Source organism: Lethenteron reissneri, chromosome 8 (assembly GCF_015708825.2).
Source record: "Lethenteron reissneri isolate LAM-NWPU_2019-01 chromosome 8, ASM1570882v1, whole genome shotgun sequence".
Classification (NCBI taxonomy): Eukaryota; Metazoa; Chordata; class Hyperoartia; order Petromyzontiformes; family Petromyzontidae; genus Lethenteron; species Lethenteron reissneri.
In genome coordinates, this window is record NC_083786.1 from 9719804 (window position 1) to 9743222 (window position 23419).

The 23419-nt window shown below is 48.2% G+C and overlaps 1 protein-coding gene across 4 annotated transcripts in view; it reads right to left on the reverse strand.

Moving 5' to 3' along the window:
* The window catches only part of LOC133360939 (endothelial PAS domain-containing protein 1-like), a 41729-nt gene extending 19815 nt beyond the window's left edge, over positions 1–21914 (reverse strand). For 3 of the 4 annotated variants that reach the window (XM_061579834.1, XM_061579844.1, XM_061579826.1), the window contains exons 1-2: positions 21780–21910; positions 2881–3074 (exon numbers count right to left, since the gene is read on the reverse strand). In XM_061579834.1, coding sequence (XP_061435818.1) covers positions 2881–3074; positions 21780–21805 — 220 coding nt within the window. In that variant the 5' untranslated portion in view covers positions 21806–21910. Of the gene's footprint in view, positions 1–2880; positions 3075–21779 lie in introns of all 4 variants that reach the window. The other variant, XM_061579841.1, reaches the window with a different exon arrangement.
* Between the last annotated feature and the right edge of the window lie 1505 nt (positions 21915–23419).

Consider the following 23419-nt stretch of genomic DNA (forward strand, 5'->3'; position numbering starts at 1 on the left):
GGTTAAAGTTAAGAAACATGTATTCGTTTAAGCAAGTGAGAGAACTTAAGAAGACCAGGATAGTCTCATTTGCAAGAGTGTCAGCTTCCGGGATAAATACGCAACAATTAATCAACGCACACACTGAAATTAAGCTCAAGATCCATGCATCCAATTGTGCATTGAAGAATCTATTATTTATCGCTGACGCAAACTATAGGCGGTGTTTTTCTTCAGATGAATGAAACTAGAGACAGACTGTACGCGACAAAGCGCGTGCAAAGGACAGGGCGACGACAACAGCCGCCAGTTAGCCACTAAGTGGCGGTGATGTCACCAGGGCGCTTGTGCCACGATAGGCGTGCATGTTGAGGCCACATGAAGTGCGGAAGAAAGCTTGCGACTTGCAAGGGGGTCAGAGGACAGAACCTGGTGTTACAAGTTGACTGAGATGACTGGCAAATGGGACAGCACAAGCCAGATGACAAAGCAAAGCCAAGCATCCGTTCCTAAAATTCGAATCATGCCCAGGCAATGATCACCATCTATTGTAAATGGGCCGCCTTGCACGGTTGCCCGCGCTATATCTGAGCAGGCCCTACACCCTGCCTAGGATCCGACGATGCTCAGCTCGGGCTCCATGTGGGCACAGTGGCGCTGACCCACTCACTGCTTGCTTGCCATTGCGTCTAAATGGAGCGATTGTAATGAGCCATCCTTCAATGGAATCTTGACCATGAATTGTGGCAATTCATCTACTTTCTTCGGGTTACTCATCGTACAAATCTATGCCAGGACGCACGCAACGTAATCCAGCAACGTGGAGATCGTGTTGGCAAACCACTCCGCGATGGAGCCCTTCACTCGAGTGAGAATTCTTACAGCACCACGCAAATGCAGCCTGGATCCACGATTTGGAGTGGCTCCCATCCAGGATAACCCGCAGCTGAATAACCAACATTAATTCCATCATTCAGCGGCTGCCCACCCCATTTCTGAACAGATCCTTCCCTGCCCACCATCCGTTGGCGCCCAGGCTCGGGATCCAAGTGGGCACAAGAGGCATTTGCTCGCCATTGCGTATAAAAAGGGGAGCGATTGAAACGCGCGATTCCGTGGACAGTGAGTCACCGCTGTTACCGCGGCTTGCGCGGTACAGCAGCCACAAGCCGGTCTGTATCTGTGGGCAAGGTGCCGACCACGGTGAATGTGCTCAAAAGCAACAAAACTCATCTCCACCGGCTCCTGGCAAACCGCTTTCATGGTGTCAAATATTTATTTCTACTGACATAGACGTCATCAGATCATCTTCTATCGGCCAGCATGAAGCCACGTCTCACGGGTCCTGTGATGCAACAATCCACCAGACAAGCGCTTGAATACGAGTGGGGAAAAAAGTAATGGTCGACAAGGAATGAAACGCGTCTGAAAGGAGGAGACGGAGCGATTAAATCAGCTCGAGCAAAGGTGCCAGGTGGATTATTACGTGGTCGGCTCGTGAGAGGTGGTGACGGCTTGGGGAGGCCTTCATCCAGCAGTGGATTGACCTATGGCTGATGATGATAATGAAGAGGTTTATGTATATGGACGAATTGTGAATGCACTCCTGGATGAGGGCCTCCCCATGTCGTGCGGGTGGAAAAGTTACAGTGCAGGAATATTGTAAAACAAATATAAAACCCAGACTTAAAGCGTTCGTGACTGCAGGAATTCATATTCTTTGGGTCTTTCGGTAAAGCCACGGAGATAGAAAAAATAGAAATATCACGAAATTTCGATCGGAACACAAGCAATCTTCTTCTTTTTTCACCCGAAGACGATTGCTTGTGTTGCGATCGAAACGTCGTGATATTGTATCATTTTTTCTATCTACGTGGCTTTACCGAAAGACCCAAAGAATAAAAATATAAAACCCTTAGAAAGTGAAATGCTGTCTGTCGAGAATACTTTGACATGACTCACTGGCAGGGAAAATGACTGCCGGAGCAAAGTAATACATAAATATACAAGTTAAATACTGCGAAACCGATCATAGAGGCCAGCAGTGTGCACGCAAGCAGCATCACGGTGTCCAAAGCAAACGATTACCAGAGCACGGAGTTGGGTGCCGAGCGAGGGAACGGACTGCGCGCCTACTCCGTTTCCAGATTTTGCAAGTTAGCCACACGCATTCCTCTTGTGTCACCGTGACTCTTCGCTACCTCCACCTGCACCGGCAGCAGAAGCAGCGCCATCATCACCTCGATCACCACAACCTCCAACACTACACTACCAATTAAAACAGCACCACCAGCAGAAGCACAGGTGGTAGCAGCACCACCACCATGACCACCACCATCATCGCCACCACCTCTCTTGCAACCAGCATCACCACTTTCACCACCACCCTCATTCAACCACCACGATTTTCACATTAAAGCACTGGAATGCTCTTCCTTCCTATATTAGGAAGCCACTGGAGCTATGCACCTTTAAAACCAGATTGAAAACTAATTTCTTTATAACTGCTTTTGTATTTAGTTTGTTGTCCTTCCCCGCACCTCCGATTAGCACTGTTAGCTACGTACGTTCGCGAAAGAAGTTGAACATAGTTTAAACACGTAGGCTTTCGCGACCAATATTATCCACCATAAAGGTTTTACGGTTAGATCGCATAAATATGCAGGCAAATAGTAAGATTTGTCACATCAACAAAACGTGCCAACTACTTACTAGGGTGTGCTGGAGAGTTAACTCACAACATTTACAAATGGAGTACGACATTTCGCTGGTGATTACAACCAGCTTCATCAGGCGAATTTCCAGAATTGTGAGGAAGTCCTCAACACGCAGACACAATCAACGATCGGAAGAGCAGTGGTGGGGAGCGGGGTCGGAGGTCACGGCGGCGCCGTCTCTCACCGTTGTGCAACAGTTTGCGCATGCGCAGGTAGCTGATGGCGAGCCGCATGATAGAGGCCTTGTCGAGGTGCGAGGTGACGCTGTGGGGGAGAGGCAGCTCGTTGGCGAGCTCGTAGAACACCTCCGTCTCGTTGCTGCGCCGACATCGCGCAGCGTCGCGAGACTTCTCCTTCCGCCGCTCAGAGTTCACCCTGCTTGGGAGGGATAAGGTCGGCGGTGGCGGGGGGGGTGGGTCGGAAGGTGGAGGAGGAAAAAGGTCTTTTTTAAAATAGAGTCGCGATTACGAGCATCTGTGACTGGTCACGCGTGGCTCTGATCGGACGGGATCCGTCGCGCGTGTGGTGTGTCCCAACCAAAGTAAAGCTCTGTTCAGTGCAAGGGGTGCGCCCGGCTAAACGTCGTTCTCCTATCACGAGTACCAAGTCAGAAATAAGTTGGCATAACTTGGATTTTATTTCAAATGAAACTCGAATCGCTGACTCAATGTATGAAATATAGAAACATTCATATTTATTATAATCAAATGAATAACATGCTTTTGTTATTAAAAAACATTGTTTGGAATGGGGGCGTTAAATGGAAACTGCGCCTTTTCCCACCCCTGGGCTTGCGGGTGTATCTCTGATAAATGTATCGTCACCAGTACCGACACGTTTAACACGACAATTTCTGGGTTTCCAATTTTCACATTTGTTCCTATTGAAGTGCTGTACATTCGTCTTAAAAATGTGTTTTTTGGCAAGTCCATTTAACGAATAAAAATGCAAACGTCCTTTCAAAAACGTATCCTCCTCTGGAACCGGATAACAATAGACGTTTTTATGAATGCGTTGAATAAATGCATTTTCACATTCAGACCACTGCTGGTTTAACTCTCCTTTGTCGATCAACGCCGTGCAAGACCGGTTTACTGCCGGCTGTCGTGGGGCCACGACGCATGATTAGCAGAGGATGGTGCAGACAAACCCACTTGTTGTACTGCAATTCCACGCCCCGGCACCCATACATCCCGCACTCTCCAACCATCTCTGGCCGGTGTGGCGAACTATGGTCAAACAAAGCCGTCGTGGGGGGGGGGGCCCTCATCCAGCAGTGGATTGACATGCAACTCCTGTGACCGCGGCGGTTTGTAATTATAAGCCCAGGGCGTCACCGCGTGAAGCTGGTGCGGTGTGGCAGAGCACCTTGGTAACGCGCGCGGTGGTGCAGTGCAAACGAGGAGTGCCATGGGGGGGGGGCAGGTGGATGGGCGGCCAGTGGCCAAGCCTGTGTTTGTCAAAACAATGCGTACTAAATAACTGTGGAAAACTCAACAAGTGAATGTCTCCGGGGTGAATTCCAAACGACAGTGGTGGCCCGGGTTTCTGACCCTCCAAACAACTACCGCCACACACAGTTGCAAGGAAACAAAAAGAAAAACATCGTCGAGAACTGCAAACTCACCCCGCAGCAGCCAGATCTTTATCACTGTGGCCAGATAACAATGTACGAGCACGGAGAACAGATCAAACAGATTGTGCTGTAATGGTGTCTCAGCTTTATTGCAGATTCCATCCTTGCACAGCCGAAAACGATTAGAGATGAGGACACTGGACTTGCAATCCAGTTCACCAGTTCGATTCGATTATCCCGGGGGTGTGGCAGTTGAAACAACGCTGCAAGTTTATTACAACTCTCTGCCTCTGTCCACCCACCAACATTAAGAGCTAGGTTTATCGGCGGGTCTCGTACGCTGGGGTAAAGTGCGAGTACGACCAACTTTTCCAAGACGTCCTCTGGAGGGGTTCTCTAAAGCTGCCCTCTCAGGGAAGCCCTTCTGCTAGCAGCGGCATGAGTAAGTATTGTCAGGGCAGCGACTTTTAGATTTTTTTTATTAAACAGCAAACAGAGCCTTGAAAAAATTAGGTTATTAGCACGGTTGGCTATACATATGGTGCGCAAAAGTAGTTCAACATACATACATTATCGAGGTACACACGGAATGCCAATCAGCTGCCTGAATATCGCATAAAATACAACCAAGTACAAACAACAATAATCCTACTATGGGTTTAACGACACATACATTTCAATTGATTTAAAAATCGATTCTTACACTCACTATATATGCGTCAAATCGTGCGTGTGAAGCATATGTCTTCAGACCATTGATGTCGTAAGTAATTAGCATTGTGTGACCCCTGTAGCCACAAGAGGCACGAGCTTTAACCCGACGCTGTCGAGATGTTACCTCGTTGGCCAGGTATACAGGTGGTTGTGTGTTCGATCCTGACTGACGCCTGCTGTATGCTGTATATTTGGAGTTTGCGCGTCTCTCTCCCCGTGGTCGTGGATTTTTCTCCGGGTCCTCCGGTTTTTCCCTCCACATTTAGAATCAACGTCACGCGTTCAGAGTATTTGGCTGCTATCAATTTGCACGCGATAATAAGCCACTTTGTTGAGCTGTCCTTTGTGATAGCCAGGTCACTTCTACAAAAAATTGCTATAGCTCAGTTGGCCTTACCTGGTAAAAGAAAAAGTTTTTATAGTTGAGTAAAAAAAAATTCGATTCTACAGTCGAAGTGACTGCAAATCGTGAGAATTCAGCGAATCGATGAAGAGGCCCGAATCATCGCTAGTTAGTTCATGTGACCCTGCAGCAACAAGGTGCCAACTACAACCCACCACCATCATGTAAAAAAAGACAATTCTAGAGTTGAATCTTGACCCCAGAATCGGGCGAATTCATCAATTCAGAGACGCACGAAATCGTCACGGGCTAATTGATCACCGTGTCTGGGTGGAAACTAGACATGGGAGACCACATAGGCAAGCTTGCGTTTGTGCGCAATCCTCTGAAATGTTTCCACCTTATATATTTACTTAACGCACCCCTCTTTATTATATATAAAGTTATAAACCCTTCCAACCAACCCAGCCAGGGCTGCAGCAGCAACAGCCGGCGAGCGAGCAGCAAGGGGGAGGTGTGTCTCGCCACCGCAAGGGAGATACAAGGTCACGTTAAGGTCGCGCAGCTTACAGTGAAGCCCATCTCGCTTTTTTCTCTCTTTCGCGTAACAGGAAGTGGTGGAAATGTCACAAAGCCCCCTCGTGAGCAACACTAGTGACGCACGCGTTTGTGGTAACAGACACGCACACAATCGTGTGTCTGTGCGCGCGAGGGAGCCGTCGTGCAGTAGGCGGCACGCTGCGCGAGAAACACGGCGACCCGAGTTCGATCCCAGCAAACGGCCAACACCAGTGACGATTATCTGAACCGGTCCTGGGCCTCCCCGCCAGGGCGACTCATTCTTAAATTAGGACTGTGCCCGCTGCAATGTGTAAACCATGCCACTGGGGCGACTAAGGCGGCCCGGGCGTGTTTCTGGCCACACCACTTCGTCTGCCGTGCCAGCCTTCATAGGTGCCCGCTAACAGCACTTGCCCCAACACAGTCTGTTAAGGCTACGAGGGTGATAGTTACTGCCCGACTATGCTGATGCAACTCGGCATGTCGAAACCAGGTCAGAGTTTGTTTGCCTAAACAAAATACTGCTGGGTAACTTTTGTCTGGAAAGCCAATAGGTCCGACAGGCCATATTGTTTCCGACCCGCCCCTACTGGACATCAGTGAAAGAGCTTTATAGATCATCGGATTCCTTATATATTCATATATTGATTCTGCTTATTCATTCATGGACAGTGAGAGTTCCGTTTATGAGATATGCTTGTACCCACAATGCTCTATAGCAACGCACTCCGAACCCAGGTCATATGGGCTGGATTCCCAGCCATGGCTGACATGAGAGAGTGGTGGTGGTGGTGGAATGTAGGGTGTGTGTATATGGTGCGGAGGAGTTTGTGTGTGTGATCAGTTTAAGTAGATTAATTATGTTTTGTTAATCCAGGTGAGAACTTGAGAGACAAGGATAAACTCCTTTGCAAGTGTGAACTCGTTTGCGCGTGTATTTAGCTCGCCCACTGCTCTGCAATTTCGGTGACCTGGGTTCAATTCATGGCCAGAAGATCAAGTGTCATTATCCGTTCCGTTCCTGGGCCTTCACCAAGTCGAATCAGCCTTAAATGAATATCTGGTTTCAGCCACACCATCCGTCCGTGCCGCCACGCCAGGCCTTAAGAAGTGCTTGCTAACAGTACTTTGCCCAACTGTCTGATAAGAGCTATATGGGGGATATTTATATTTTGCGCGCGTTTGTGAGTGGTGGCTTAGTAGTTAGCGTACTGCGCTAGGAACCCTGCCATCGATGTTCCTGGCCCTAGCTAATGTCAGTGGCTTGTGATTTTTTGAAGTGATCCTGAGCCCTCACCGAGTTCAAAATGAGTACCTGGTGCGGTGTGCAACCAGCACGAGAAAGACAAAGGCGGCCAGGCTGGTTTCTGGACAAACCACACCTCTGTGCACTGTGTCAAGCTTAATAGGAACTCATTAAGAGCGCTTGCCCCAACCACCTCGTAAAGGTTACGTTTGTATGTTGAACTTCTTTCGCGCCACACATAGCCAACCGTGGCCTCACGGAGGTGTGGAAAAGTAGCCAAACTGCGACACTTGTTATCCGGGGAGGGGATCTCTGCAAACAAATTGACACACGCGCAAGTCTGGTCTGCCAGGTAGCCCATGCAGATCCAGAAATGGCCGTGTCCGTCAGGGGTCAACGGAGCCAGCATCGCGTAGGTCCCGTGCTTGTACTTTGGCAGCAGCTCACACGAGATTAAATTAAACTACGTTCTCAAGTGCAGAGCTTGATGGGTCTCAGCCGAGTTCCCTCCCGATGGTATTTGTTTTTTTTCTCATGAAATAAAAAAATCTTATTAAGTAAGACAAAAAGGTGATTGTTTTTAATGCTAATATATATTCATGGCACTTTATCAATCAATTACTGGACAAGGGCCTCCACACACAAGTGCCGGTCATATGGGGTTATGCGAGCACATTTCACGGCGGTGGTCGGTGCGGATCGGTGCAGGCAGAGAGCATAGACGTGGGAGAATGGATGTCATGACGGTCCCCACTTTGACGACGTTAAGACCGTCGGTGTGGTCTTAGCATGGAGTACGGTTTATACGGTGCACTGTGGTCTCTATCACCCATTACGTGAAGCGCACAAAAATAAGTCTGTAAAAATATTGTACCCTGGTTGAATTTTAACCTTACTTACCAGAGTTGCCCTGACAGTGTACACGCTCACAGCTTCCGAAAGGTGTGCCAGCCTTACACAGCTACACACATCAGTTCACACTACTGAGCCTCGTCTGCAGTGGTTAGTTCACTACACTTTGAACCCGGTTGACCCCAGTTCAAATGCCAGCCACAGCCAACATTAGCAGAGGCTGATAACCGAACCAGTTACAGTTCAGACCTCTTCATCAACACGCACCGACCAACGGAGCAATGTGTGGTCAAACAACCCCCAAGAATGACAAGGTGTGGAGTAAGCGTTCATTCTCTCGTGGCTTGACAAAGGGGATGTAAAGAATAGAAATCACGTGAACCAGAACTTGCTTGTACACCTTACATATGAACGAGGGTGTAACCGAGATTTAAAAGATACAAGCCCCTGGCAGGCAGATGAGGTAATGGGATATTAAGGCAATGGCGTGTGGGGTGCGAATGCAGGGCATCCAGCGATACCCAACCTTGCTGGCGATTTGACAAATTATGATGATCCCAATCAATAATCAATTTTAGTTGTTTTGTTCTTGTTACGCTTTCCAACCAAGATTCCAAGTGTAAATGCGCACCAGCGCTGTCCATCTGGTCTGCCTGTAACAGGTTGGGACGCACTAGTTCTCGTAAAGGATGAGCCAAGACGGAACGAAACCTTTGCGAAAAGCTGTGTTTTTCGATTAGGCAGAATGCCCCCTCTAGAAAAGCGGCCAAACTGATCAAAGGGGGCTGCCAAAAAACACAGCACAGAAAAAAAACCGGGAGTAAAAACTATTCGCCCTGCTGGCCAAGGCAATGACGTCAAACGTCACACGTGCCACAGTAACCTTCAGCGTTTGCCTCGATGTTGTTCTCAAGTCACGTCTGTTGTCCGTCTCCAGCATTCCTTCTCCGTTGCTTGCTCGGCTGTCATTGCTTCTATTATCTTAAAAGGATGCACTCGCGTGCAACCTGCATGCATCGTAGACGCCGGTGGTGCTGCAGCGTGCATCGCTAGTGTAAGCATTGATATCAAATTGAATAATAGTTGCATTGCAAGACGCAAGCAAAACATAGTTATGCTTAAAAAAAACACGTTTGCCTCCCTTCACCCGCGGCGCTGTTTGACCCAATAACCACGTCTAGAATGTTCTTAACTAAAGCAACCTCATGAGGTCTGATCTTCCATTGTCACTTAACAAGCTCCAATTTTAAATCATATACAAATGAAAGGTGAGGCGAGCGTTGGCGTAGTGGTGCAAGCGCTGCACTATGAACCTGGCGACATAAGTTTGATTGTGGTCGTCGTCTCCCGATCACCGCCACCCACCCTCTCCTTCACCAATCCACAGACCAGCGAGGTGCACACAGACCAGCTCGCGAAGTATGGTCAAACAACCCCCACGATTGTCAAGGTAGCCTATATCCAGAAGTGCATTGAAAGTGCTGCAAATTAATGACATTCCGGATGAATCTCAAGGCACTTTTGCTCGAAGGGTCCTGCATTGTAAACTATGTCAAGTGAGTTCAGCGAAGGCGTTCTATAAATATATATAAGATTAGGACGCCTTTAAATAATATAAACGAGTATGCTGCACACGGGAAAAACCCGCAGCGCCTGGAGAAAACTCATGGCCACAACGGGGTACGGCAAAGCACAAAACAACCCTATTAATTTCACCAGACCAAATCGCTCTTAAAAATAATCACAAATCTACACCCCCCACCACCACCGCTACCTGCCCACCCGCACAGTCCGTGTTATTGTCCCAAGCGAATGAGCCTTGGCAATAAACCCCAAGCGTGTGTCACTTCCTGCAAAAGACGACATCTCCATTTTAACCCCAGGCAGGATGCGCAGTATTATTGTGTCTCGCACGCACCTACCAAACAGAGCCACAACTACCAAGGTTACTGGGCACCCCCCCCCACCCCACTGAAACCAGTGTCCCTCGGGCTGAAGGGCCACAATCCGCACACCGCCCCCACACCACTCCACGGTAGAGCTGTCCACGACTACCGACAAAACGCGCAGGAAACGGGCTTTAATTGAAGCTTCGTGACTTGCGTAGAAGCGGCCAGCGTGGAGAGGTAACGCGAGCGCACATCCGATTTCCCGCACACCTCCGACTGGCACGGCTGCCTACGTACGTGCGGTGCGAAGGAAGTTCATACAACTGACAGGCTGGTTTGCACCCGAAGCGATAAACACGCGACCCACCACCGCTAATCCCCCCTTTTGCTGTGGCACGGCTAACATCAGTGGTGAGCGATATCCGATTAGATAGGGGGGACTGACCACCCACCCAACTTCTCCAACGTGCAGCGACCAGCGTGGTGAAACATGATCAAACGAACGCCCCCCTAACCCCCACCCCCCATGACTGACGTGGTATGGGGAGACCTCCATCCAGCACTAGATTGACAAAGGGCCGTACACATTATATATTTTTTATTATTATTCTTAATCCTCCACAGCAGCGTATAATGAGTTTTTTTGTGTGATGAATGTGTAACTTTGTTTTGGCGCCATGGCCCCGTGCGCAGTGGCAATGAAACCAGTGCTCTCTCTAACCTTGGCCTCAAAAGACCTTGACAGTGAAAAATATATACATACACACACACACAACAAGGCGAACACACCAGTGGCGAGTGATATCTGAACCGGTCCTGACCAGAGAAGCAATGTATGGTAAAACAACCGCCTTGACTGACATGTAGCGGAGATGACTTCATATATACAGCAGTGGATTGGTAAAGAGCTGTTTATTATATTACACAAATAAAAAGATACCCCGTGTAGCCTTTGAACTGTTTTGGAAAGTAAGTGCTGTGTGTGAGAGCACTATTTGAAGCCGGAACCGCAGTCGAGGGAGTGGTGTTGCCAGCACCATGCACGGCTGCCTTCCTCTTCCCAGTGCGGTTGTTTACACAGCTACTCAATTTTAAGGCTGAGTCGACCTAGTGCAGGGCCCACTCCAATTCCGATAACTCGCCGCCAATGTTAGGCAAAGTTGGGTATAGAACCAACATCTCTGGGTTCGTAGCGCAGCGCGCTAAACAATGCACTACCGCTCCCCACGCTACACGCGCACACATGGTTAACACCAGCGACAAGAAATAACAGAAACCAGTACTGGGGCTACACCACTTCACCAACCCGCACTGACCAGCGTGGTCAAGAATGGTCAAACAACCCCATTGACCTGGGGAGGCATTCGTCCAGAATTACATTATATCCAGACACACACACAGGGCCGGGCCGGCGCTCACGTTGGCATGGCCAATAAAGCCAGCCGTGAGTGGCGTGGTGGCAGTCGTGACCACATTTGACCGTGCAGTCGTGGGGGGGGGGGGGGTAATGGCACAGGCGTTTAAAATCGCATGGTCACGCCACCGTGGCTCACTGCCACCTTCGTATCCCCACCTCTAGACCCCGACCCACCCACGCCGTGCCAACAGCTCTGCGCTATCCTCGTGCCAGATGACTGACAGCCCGGTCAGGTTCGCTGGAATTTGCTCAACAGGCAGAAAGAGTCACTTGTCAGAACAGCGGGTGAGTGGAAATATTTTTCTGAGGTGGCTAATACATTTTTGGGGGGGGGGGGCGCATGGGAAGTGGTGACCTTGTACTCTATCCAATTTGGACATTAATAATCTACGTAGATTTGTTTACAGGTTCTCGGATAGCCACAGTTTGCCAGATTTAGGGAACGACCAAATGAACACGAGCGTTCCAAATCGCATCGGGACCTTGAAAGCCAAGCGAGGTTTTAACTTGTTAGTATTTGGACAGGTGACCAAGAAACTCCCACTGAAGACTCAGCGAGGCATTCCAGGGTAGAATAACTGAAAGCTCCCAGCACATTGAGCGAAAACGTCGCTAGTATTTCATGCCGAACAACACGCGGCAACAACTCGCAGACAAATCCCGAGTGCTAAACCGGCACAATTATTATTTGAGGCTAACCAAGTCCGAGTCAGAAGTGAACAAACCACTCCACCAATGCCGAGAAGAGCGAATGATGAACAATGCAAACGAGGCGGGTTGAGACAAAACAAAGAACAGGAATCACTTCTTTAAATCGTCGAGCGATCCTATGTCACGATGCGAGTCGTCCCCGCCATTGCCGTGGCGGGAGGGAGCAGGGAATTGTGAAGGGCAATACTTGGCCCAGCCAGTGTGGGGTTTTTGTTGCTGCCGTTTGATTTTTCGAGAGGTAGACGCCACCCCCCCCCCCCTCCAACTGTTGACTGAGGCAGGCGGGTGACAATGGAGAGAGAGGAGTGCGACTTGGCGGGGGATATGTTTGTCTGTGACTCGAAGACAATGCGTGAACAAAGGTCAGTTGTAAATGTTTGAGTACATCATTGTTGCACTGAATTTCATTACTGGTCTGGAAGAGTTTACCTTTTATGTTTTGGTTTTTGGCCGACACATAAATGGAATCGTGTCAAGTGCAAAGTTGTGAATGCAAAAAGCCACTGGACGTTATCTTAAAAATATAATATTGGACCAGGTACAACCCTTAAAGAGGTATAGTCTCAAAAGACCATGAGATTATATATCATTCATTCATTTAAATAATGCAGAACAAATGTCGGAGTTCACATGACCAAATAAAAGTTGGCAAATTCAGCACAATACAAATAATGTCGAAATGGAAAAACGAGACATGTTAATTAAATTATTATGAAATTAATACCACATTTCATGACACCCATTCGTCGCTGCAGGATGTTGAGCCAAATATGCCACGCGAATTTCAATCCCAGCCACTGTCAAAACGCCAAATGGATAAAGGCCAACTCATGCTGCGTAGGTCAGTTGCTTTGCTGCCAAACTTAACCACGCTGGTCAGTGGAATTTTTTTTTCAAATTCGATTTAAAAGTGCATAGCTCCAGGGATTTCCTAATATCGGAAGGAAGAACGTTCCAAAAAATATATAGGAGGGAAGAGCATTGAAGGGGAGAGAGAGGCCAAGGACTGGTTCTAATATCACTCGCTAAGGCAGTTAGCCATGACCAGAATTGAACTGGGGACGTCAGATTCAGAGCACGGGGCGCCAACGCTCCATCCGCCACCGCATGCATTAGCAGATCCACACATCTAATTTTAGCACCAATCAGCCAACACGATGGACCAGCCAACATCATAGACCTCCGCCAGTTTGCGTACCGCCAAGCACTTAAAAAAAAAGCATTTGTTTGTGTCCACAATGGGAAACATTTTAGGTAACTGGCGATGCCTTCAGGCACCGCTGCAGTGCTGGTATAAAATTACAGTAGCGCCAGCTGCCATCCACTCTTTCTCTTCTCCATCACCATCACGGCCATCATTGTTTTCTCTTCTCCCACATGTATGAAGTCGCTCGCCATAATACATTATCAGGCTGGCCCCCCGCCACCACTGCCATCACAGTTGGGAGCTTTTTATAACGTGAACTTGGGAGGGAATGGTCAAGTTGCTATGTAAACAAACCCACTTGACTTCACTGAAATGACCTTGCCGAAGGTCTTTGCTATTTCGAATTCTATCGCCATGCACAGCAAATTTGAGTTACGGTGAAAAGCCTCTTTTTTCGCGCCAATATTGTGCGATGCTATTTGAAGATCAAATTAACCGTGCATTTTGCTCTTCTGAAGGCGTGTGCAGGTGCTCAGAGAGGGTGAATTTTTCAGCACTGCCGAGTTACTCAGCCTGCCAAACAAATGAGAAATAAATCGGGTAAATTGTCACCACTGTCAGGTTGCTCTCTCTCTCGCGCTACACTCGAGCATAGATAGTTGAACATATATGTACCCACTTCAGGAGGTACTTATCCACAAATGATCCCTTATCAGCGATTGGGCCCGGACAAAAGGGTGAATGATGGACTGTCGATTGGCCCAAATATGAGCAGAATTAGTTGGTTACAACTTTCAGATAATTCCTCATATACACACATAAGTGAGTAAAAGTACTGGTATCTGGATACACAATGCACATAACAGGGGGGGGGGGGGGGGAGGAGGGGGCATTGGTGAAGTTGGCGGTGCGGTTAAAAAGAGTTGACGGTGGGAAAGACGAGAGAGGCCATTTTATTTTATAAGAGGGCGATTTGATTAGTCGCATTTATTCCAAACGGCTTTGTTAGCCACCTACATTCACAGGAGGAACCATCTGTGCAGACGGAGAGCGTGAGCCGTTTATAAAATGAACGCGCTTGGATGTTTACAGACTTATTCGCGAACCGGGGCAACGCTGAGGCTTACCAATCACGCGCGGATCAGCGGATCAGCTCGTAATGCGCCTGACTTTCTAAATATAAAACAATAGGGGTGCTGAGGGTGTGAAAGCGTGGACCCAATTAAACCCAGCGTGAGCTGTGCAACTCGACAATTTTTTGCCTACTTTAACTGTGTTGGTTTAACGAGCAATAGAAAATAAAACGGTGAAAACCGCAGGGGTGACATATTCGCGAGACGATGAGAAGTCAGAATTACATGGAAGGGGCACATGTTGAGAAGAGACAAATAAGATGCAACGAGGAGGACTATGGAAATTGCCAGCCGTGCAGGGCATGAGGAGAGACCGAGGGTGAGATGGAAGAATGTGGTGGAACGTGATGCCGAAGATTGTGAATGCGAGTAGATAAGAGGCAAAGAATAGAACGGAGAGAGAAGACTGAGACTATATGAGCAGCTGACCTTATGCGAGTCTGTGGGTCTCTGTGCAAGCCTATGATTTGTAAGTGAATGCATCTCTATTTAAGGTTAGTAGAGGTAATTCGAGGATCGCAGAATAGAAGTACTAAGACAATCATCTGAGCAGCCAACCCCATGCAATAATGGGCCATGTGGCTTATGAGAGGAAAAAGGGGCAATCCACCCGCTGACGTGATAATTCGGATGATCGCAATACCGAGGCTCATCACAGGTATGACGTGGCATGGGTTCAATGTTTCCATAAAAATAACTTTCTAATTTTTCGGGCTGGGCGACACTGCGGCAGAAAAGTGTCACGAGAGGCATTAAAAGGGGTCGCACAAAATGACGGCTGCTTCACAATCTGTCAACGGCATCGATCCGACGTGCAATATCGTTTGAAACAAGGTGGAAATTTATAAATGATCCTGACCTTTGTATCCACTTCTACAGCTGCAACGGTCGGATAATTCTGCTGCAGTTATCCTCATCACCACCAATCATCATCTATTCGCTGTTGGATGAAGGCCTCCCCCTTGCCATCATCAGCCACGATCTATCCACTGCTGATGGGAATGGTGTGCAGATGCCTCCCCAAGTCATCACCAGCCTGCAAGCTCTCGCAATGCAAGTCCACCCCCACTTCTGCACACGAGTTGATCGGATCGCTCCACCTCTGCATTCATTGGAAGTTAAATTATATACTTTGTAAAGATCAATACCGGTTCTCAAGCTCAAGATACACGCAATGAATGGTGCTTGTAAAAATATCTTTTCATTTGTATATTCTCTACCGAGGTTGCATTCGCATATGCACCAGGGACCGTGCCAACGATTCTATGCCACTGGGTGCCCTAGTAAAACAGCATGGCTCATACACAGTCAGACGAAGGCTACACAGGGGTTCAGCGTTAATTACAGAGGCTCATGGAACCGGACTACGACTCTCCATACGTCCAGTGCAATAGCGTCGCTTGAGTGTGCAGGGGGTGTGGCAATTGCAGGTAGTCCCAGGCTAGAGGGTGGAGGTTAAATTGGACATAGTGGGGGAGCGGGATAGGGTCCCATTTCATACACCAGGGCTCATGCCCACCACTTCTACGCCACCGGGATTCAGAGCGTGCTTGTCAAGTTCTGAATCCATCCGAGATGTCACCTCATGCCCGGCGTGCCCTTCCTAAACATAACGGACATGTCAACGAGTTTATTTTTACTTTTAGCCCTGCTAAAAAAAGCCTGTTATTATTATTGTATTACCGCCCTCATCACCATTATTATGACTGTGTTATTATTACATATTCAATGTATTTTTTTGTCAATTCAATGCTGGATGAGGGCCTCCCCCCCCCCCCCATCATGTCCATGCGGATTGTGGGGCGGTTATTTGGACCATACATCACCATGATGGTCGCTGCAGGTTGGTGAAGGTGGGGGAGCATTATACGCCATTGGGGCTACAATGGTAAAGTATGGTCAAACAACCCCCATGACTGACAGGCACGAGGAAACATTAATCCAGCATTGTTATTGATCATTACCTTATCAATGATGAGGTGTTTGACTAACGTTGCCTAATATTCGGAACTGCCCAGCTACAGGTTCGCAGCTGGATGTGAAATAAGCCCGGCGAATGGTTGTGAGAATTTTAAGCGTTTCTGGCAGGACCCATAGCGTAAGAGATTTGTGTGTCCTCATGGCAGCAAGGTATCTGTCAATTTATGAGCTTAGTACTTATTTGGACTGAAACCATAGACTGCGGTCGGCGTATAGAGAAAGGAAGCCTGTAATTATGTGTCCCCTTCGATGAATTGTCACAATGTAAGGTAGCATTCCATTCAAGATTTAATTCCCTTTCACTGCAATAAACGTAGCATCTCCAGTGGCTGCAGGGAACGCATGAATGTGTTACGTGCAACAAACACGAGTTAAAACATATTGATCCAAAGACAAGTGATTTGAAGTGCAAGTCGTGAGCATAGAAATAAAAAAAATGATTAATCAATGCAGCATTAACGCGGCTGGTAAAGTGTAACACTGATGTCACCACAGTAATTCTAAATGTGAAACAAAGAAGAAATATTTACTTTTACTTCCTCAATGAAGGATTTAAAAAAAAAAAATTAGACGTAATAATATCCGATTATTACCAACAGTGCGTGTTTGGCTCAAACCAGAGCCATCGCAACACCAAGTGGGGCTCTCCGAGGACTGTGGAAAGATGGAGCTTAGAGAGTGATGCAGAGGGAGACCGATATAGACATAGCAGGACAGACACAGACAAATAGACAGCGGTAACAAGGACAGAGACACAGATGGAAAAAAATGGGAAGAGACACAGTGAGCAAGAGAGAAACATAATACTAATAGGAACCTCCTGGTTACACCAGCCCACAGGGGATTATTGTGTCCGTCCGTCGTGTAGGGAGGGGCTGGGTGGGGAGGGTGGGGCTGGGTGGGGAGGGGCTGGTCACCCCGTGGTGCCCTTATAAAACTCAACGTTTAACCTACTCACGCCGGCTTGTGCCCGCCCTCACAGTCGGGCATATTTGCGGAATACACCACGCCGCCGTTGACCCTGGCCATTGACCGAGCAACCCAACGTTCCTACCAGCTCCCTCCGCAGGAATGTGTTAAACAAACACAAAGGGAGATGGAGAGGAATGAAGGGAGACAGTGAGACAGACATGGAAACAACCAGAGAGAGAGATGAGACACACACACAGAGGGAGACGTTTTTTTAAACGTAACAGACAAAAAGAGAGACGGACAGAGACCGAGAGGACACAGATTTAAAGAGAGTTGTGGGAGGGAGTCTCTAGGGAAGTTAGAGTGTGTTTTAATTGGGTACCAGACCAAATCTGACTCCATCAAGGCACAAACTGACCATTTACCAGAATTACACGTGGCTCCAAATTTAAGAGTAAAACTGCTAAATCCCAACTACATCATGACAAAATCACGTGGCTTAGTCACTCCACATTTTGCACTCGTGTGACGACTGGAAAGTTAGCTCTTAAATTAGGTTACACCACAAACTAATTATCCAGGGATATAATGTGATGCAGCCCACCGCTTTTGCTAATTACAGTGTGCATGTATGTATGCAGGTATCCATAAAGCTATCAGCCATTACTAAGGAATGATAATTAGACAGCCAAGGAATGGAACGTCCCGCAATCAGAACGCTGTGCAGGTGCTAAGCGGATTGTTGCATGCAGAATCATGACAGGTGGTACCACGACAATTTGGAATAAACGTTGAGCAAAATATTTTTTTTGTCAAAAAAAACCGCACTTAGATGTGGTGGTTCAGTGGTCAGAGTGCCTAGCTTGGCACCACTGAGATCCTTGGTTCAAAACCAAGTGATTCAACTGGGTTCTCAGAGTGTAGCGGAGTTTATGATCTCATACCGGTTATCAATGTATGCGCAGAAAAAAAAATCACTTTTTATTTGGTTGCGTACATAATTTGGCTGCATTTCCAGCTCCAACAATTAAAAGGATCCATTGGACGGAGGTATCTCCACTGATATCTGCTTCCGAGGGCTGTTTCTCTGAACACCCAGGATCGCACTCCTCTGAGAGATTTGAATGGATACTTCGTCTCAAATGAGTCCATATGAGCCCAATGGAAACGTATCATGCCATGACAGTAAGAGCAAAATTAACATAAAAATGTACGTTCAAAGTACATTTTTGGCTTAAAGCTTTCGTTGGGTCTTTCGGTAAAGCCACGTAAATAGGCAGGAAAAAATATAAAAATATAGCGGTAGAGCTGCTGAGGCAGGAAAAAATGCTTTTCCTGCCTCAGCACAGAGAGAACAATGGTTCTCACTTTAATTTTATTTACTGTTTAAGGCTCTATTAAACGAAAATAAACCGCAATCTAATATTTTGAACATTTTCTGAATGACACCAGGCACAAAAACATGTGTATGGGGCACTTAAAATGTAAAAGATAAAATTAAATTCCAGCTTTCGAACTGGTCGGGAGATACCCTAGAGGTTTTTGAGACAGACAGATTAAGGTCTTAATTCATACAGACGATAGCTAATTTGCTCCCAAAGTAAAGCTGCATCATGACAACTGCATCTGTCAGACGTGTACCAGAATAATTCGAGAAAATCCAAACACTACATTCATTCAATTATTTACTGCAGCCCAGTACATTAATTACCTATTCTGATCAAATTGAATAGTAACAAAACCATTAATCGTTAACCTATGTTGACTGATAGACAACATTAATGACTGATTTTCATGCCTAATCTACCCCTCGGACCGTTTGGTCTCAACGGGCTCTTAATATTTTGATTTAAAGCTTTCGTGACTGCAGGGATTCATATTCCTGGTTCTTTCTATATTTTTCTTATTTTATTGTTTCCCTTCTAAGTGACTTTACCGAAAGAACCAAGAATGTGGGCTCTTAATAATCGAAAATAATGCCAAGCTCATTCTCAGTTAACCGCCGAATAAAGGCCACCCCGCACGCCATGTATATGCCACGGTACCCGATTTATACATTTCCCAGGTAAGAAGACAATAATATAAAGGCCAAGATCCCAGTTTAGAGACATGTACCAAAGTGAGCGAGCGCTGTTTGCGAGCACCTATTGAAGCTCTTAGGTTTTTTCGGTAAAGTCACGTAGGTAAAAAAATAATGATGGAAATAAAATAATAAATGAAAATAAATCAATTGATTTATGACAGAAATAAAATAACAAATGAAAAGAAGATAATTGGTTCTTTACCCTTCTATCTGGCAACAAAACTGACACCTTTTTTGTTGCCAGATAGAAGGGTAAAGAACCAATTATCATATTTTTACTGGCAAATGAGGTCCCCATAGTGTAGAAATGAAAAGAAATCAATTGATTCATCTTATAATTGATTTATTTTCATTTATGATTTTATTTCTATCATTATTTATATTTTTTATAAATAAATTGATCCATTTTCATTTATTATTATTATTTATATTAATATTGTTTATTAATTTATTTCCATTTATTATTATTTTATTTCCATCATTATTTCTATGTTTTACTTACGTGATTTTACCGAAAAAACCTAAGCGTATGAATCCTTGCAGTCACGAAAGCTTCAAATCTAGAAATAACACCTATTGAAGCCAGCACGGTGCGCGATGGGGTGAAGCCACACAAAAACCCATCCGTCTTTGTTTCCCTTACTGTTGTTTTACACACAATCGAGGCCCGAATCAAAGCTTTTGGAGCCGCCAGGACTGACTGGCCGAGGCCATCACCACCGGTCACTCATCTCGACCCTGGCCAGGAATCAAACTCGAGTCAGTCCGGCTTCATGGCGCACTACGGGACCCACATTACAGCACCACCGCTCCACCTTTACACACACACAGTCTATTAATAATAACACCAACAATAAACAGCCGGTTGTGTATCCACTGACGGATGAATGTTGTCGATCATCGGGGTTGTTTGACCACACAAAACCACGCTGGCCAATGCGGGGTTTGTGACGGTGATGGTGGCCTTCGATCACAATCGATTCAGAAATCACTCGCTCACTCTTAACCGTGACCGGGAATCGGGATCATATTGTTGGTGTTGCTTGCCACTACTAACCTGTGTACACACACGCACACGTGGACTGTGGTGGGACTGCGAGCTATGGATGATACACTGCGTGGAGGGCAACACTCCTGCAACTGCTTCCTCACACGCCACTTGCCAGCAAACCACAAGGGCCCTCTGGGAGGAGAGTATTTGGCCTACTTTTCCAACGTCTGCCACGGCTGTATTGTGGAGCGGTGCGAGTGACCCACACACTTTTATTCCGCTAGAAGAAGCCACCTGCCCTATCGATCGCCTGCACGCGTGCCCCACGTACAGATAACGAGGCAGGTGGGGGGGGTGGGAATTGACGAATAAATGTGGCTTTGATATCAACTGCCGCGCCTGGAGATAGACTCGAGGCTGCGGCCTCTCACGTGCCCATCACACACCACCACCAACAAACAACCACTGTGGCAACAACAACAACAGCAGCAGCACCACCACGCACTGTACAGTACAAAATGGCGACGCGTTTGTGAGGCAACTCTTGACAGAGAGAGAGGGGGGGACGGGAGATCTTCTCCATAGTTCCTCTCCGATAACTATCGATCCTTTCCGCCCCCCCCACCACCACCACCCCCTCTCCCCTGGACTTTAACACATCGCAGATTCGACCCGCGACCGAGGAGCCGCGTTAAATCGCACAACTTTTGAGGGTAAATTCGTCGGGCCCCCCCTTTCTTCACATTTCCTCCCCGTGGGCGGCTCGGGCGAGTGGTAGGAGACCCCCCCCCCCCCATCCGACCCCCCCCCCAATCCGACCCCCTCATCCGACCCCTCCATCAGACCCCCCCCCCCAATCCGACCACCCCCCCCCAGACCCCCCCCACATCCGACCCCCTCATCCGACCCCCCCACCAGACCCCCCCATCCGACCACTCCCCCCCATCCAGACCCCCCCCCAATCCGACCCCCTCATCCGACCCCTCCATCAGACCCCCCCCCCAATCCGACCACCCCCCCCCCAGACCCCCCCCCACATCCGACCCCCCCACCAGACCCCCCCCACATCTGACCCCCCATCCAGAACCCCCCATCCGACCCCCCCCCCCACATCCGACCCCCACTCGACCCCCCCCCCCACACCCGACCCCCCCCCCCCCACCGGACGCGCCACGCCGCCACAGCGACAGCCAAAAAACTCTCTCAACGAATCGACGTTCAACATGCGCGAGAAAGGGGGGCAGCGGGGGGGCAGCCGTTTCCGATTGACGTTCGCGCTGCGAGCTCGCAGCTCCCCTCGCCACATCCAACAAACTCCGCGGGGGGGGGGGGATGGGGGGGTGACGATCTACGACTCTCGACGAAGCTGCCGGGCTAACCACTTCCACAAGAAGGCCCCCCACGACTCGTCGGGCCGCGGCGGCTTCACCGCGTTAAAGTTCGACTCTCGCTGAGGTGTGGGGGGTTTGGGGGGCCCGCCGCCCGCCTCCTCCCCAAGCCACCGCGTCGTCGTCAGCCGGGCCCTCACCTCTTTTTCTCTTTATCCGCCGACATCGCCGCGAAGACGCGAGGCGCACAAAAGGTTGCGGCAGCGACAACGCTGCTGCTGCTGCTACTGGCGAGGCTTTGACGAGTGGCGTGGAGGGGGGGGGTGGAAGGGCTGCTCGCGCGTAATGACGTCACTGCGTGCGCGGTGACGTCACGTCGGTTTACGACGTGTGGGTTGCGCGATGACGTCACGCGCAAGGCGTCGCGTCGTTGCCGACATTACGTTGCGCGCGATGACGTCACGCGCACGGCGTCGCGACGTTGCCGACATTACGTTGCGCGCGATGACGTCACGCGCACGGCGTCGCGTCGTTGCCGACATTACCTTGCGCGCGATGACGTCACGCGCAAGATATTCGCGTTCACGATTTTACTTTGCGTGCGATGACGTCACGTGCAAGGCGTCGTGACGTCGTTGCCGACATGTTGTTTATATGCCATTTATTGTGAAAATTCCGTCACAGTTGCTATGATCACTGTTTCATTGCTTTCATGACTTTATTTTGGTGATTTCGAAAAGTGTATTGGTTTAGCCATGTTTGTTTGTTGTAGTACGGAGTTAGACTGATGGCCTTAATCTAAGTTGTCTTGTGGTTGTTGTTGTTGTTTTTGTTTGTTGCGGTTGCACCCGATTCAAGAGCCGAATGGCTCACAGGGCTACACCTAATACATGAACTTGAACCTTGCGCGCGATGGCGTCACGCGTAAGGTGTTCGCGTTCCCGATTTTACGTTGCGCGCGATGACGTCACGTGCAAGGCGTCGCGTTGCCGACAATACGTTGCGCGCGATGACGTCACGTGCAAGGCGTCGCGTTGTTGCCGACATTACGTTGCGCGCGATGACGTCACGTGCAAGGCGTCGCGATGTTGCCGACAATACGTTGCGCGCGATGACGTCACGTGCAAGGCGTCGCGTTGTTGCCGACATTACGTTGCGCGCGATGACGTCACATGCAAGGCGTCGCGTGGCTTACGACGGAACCCTTGTGCGTGATGACGTTGAAGAATAACAAGGGGCCGGGGGTGACGTCACGCGTGTGCAGCCTGGTTTATTTATTTATCAAAAGCAGGCGAGGGTAATGACGTCACCCGGAATCTGTTTCACATTTCTCCCACGTCAGCAACTTCTGCTGCAACGCGATAACAATCGTAGATCATTAGACGATAAAAGCAACAACAGCAGCACTCGCTTTCGTCAATAATATTGGCTTAAAAGTAAGTTATGAACATTTTGCATGGCACGTAGGGCTTGTGGATATTGACAAGAGTTGGAGAATTAGATTTGCCCAAAATGTTTTCTTGACCACCGATCTTTGAGTCGACATGTCAATGTTATATACTCTTAGTTCTTTCGGTAAAGTCACGTAGGTAAAAAATGAAATTAATAAAAATGAAACAATAAAAATCACGACGTGTCAATGTTAGTCACCAAATGCTGCGGCAGACATTTGAGTTATTTTGTCGATTGTGTATCACTGCCAACGCATCAGCAGCAGCAGCATCGCCAAACACAAACATGGGCAGTAACAGATCGTGAACGCATGACAATTGTATTGACAAAGGGGCCGTCCATAAATGACGTCACGGGATTTTGGACGATGTTTGACCCCCCCCTCTCT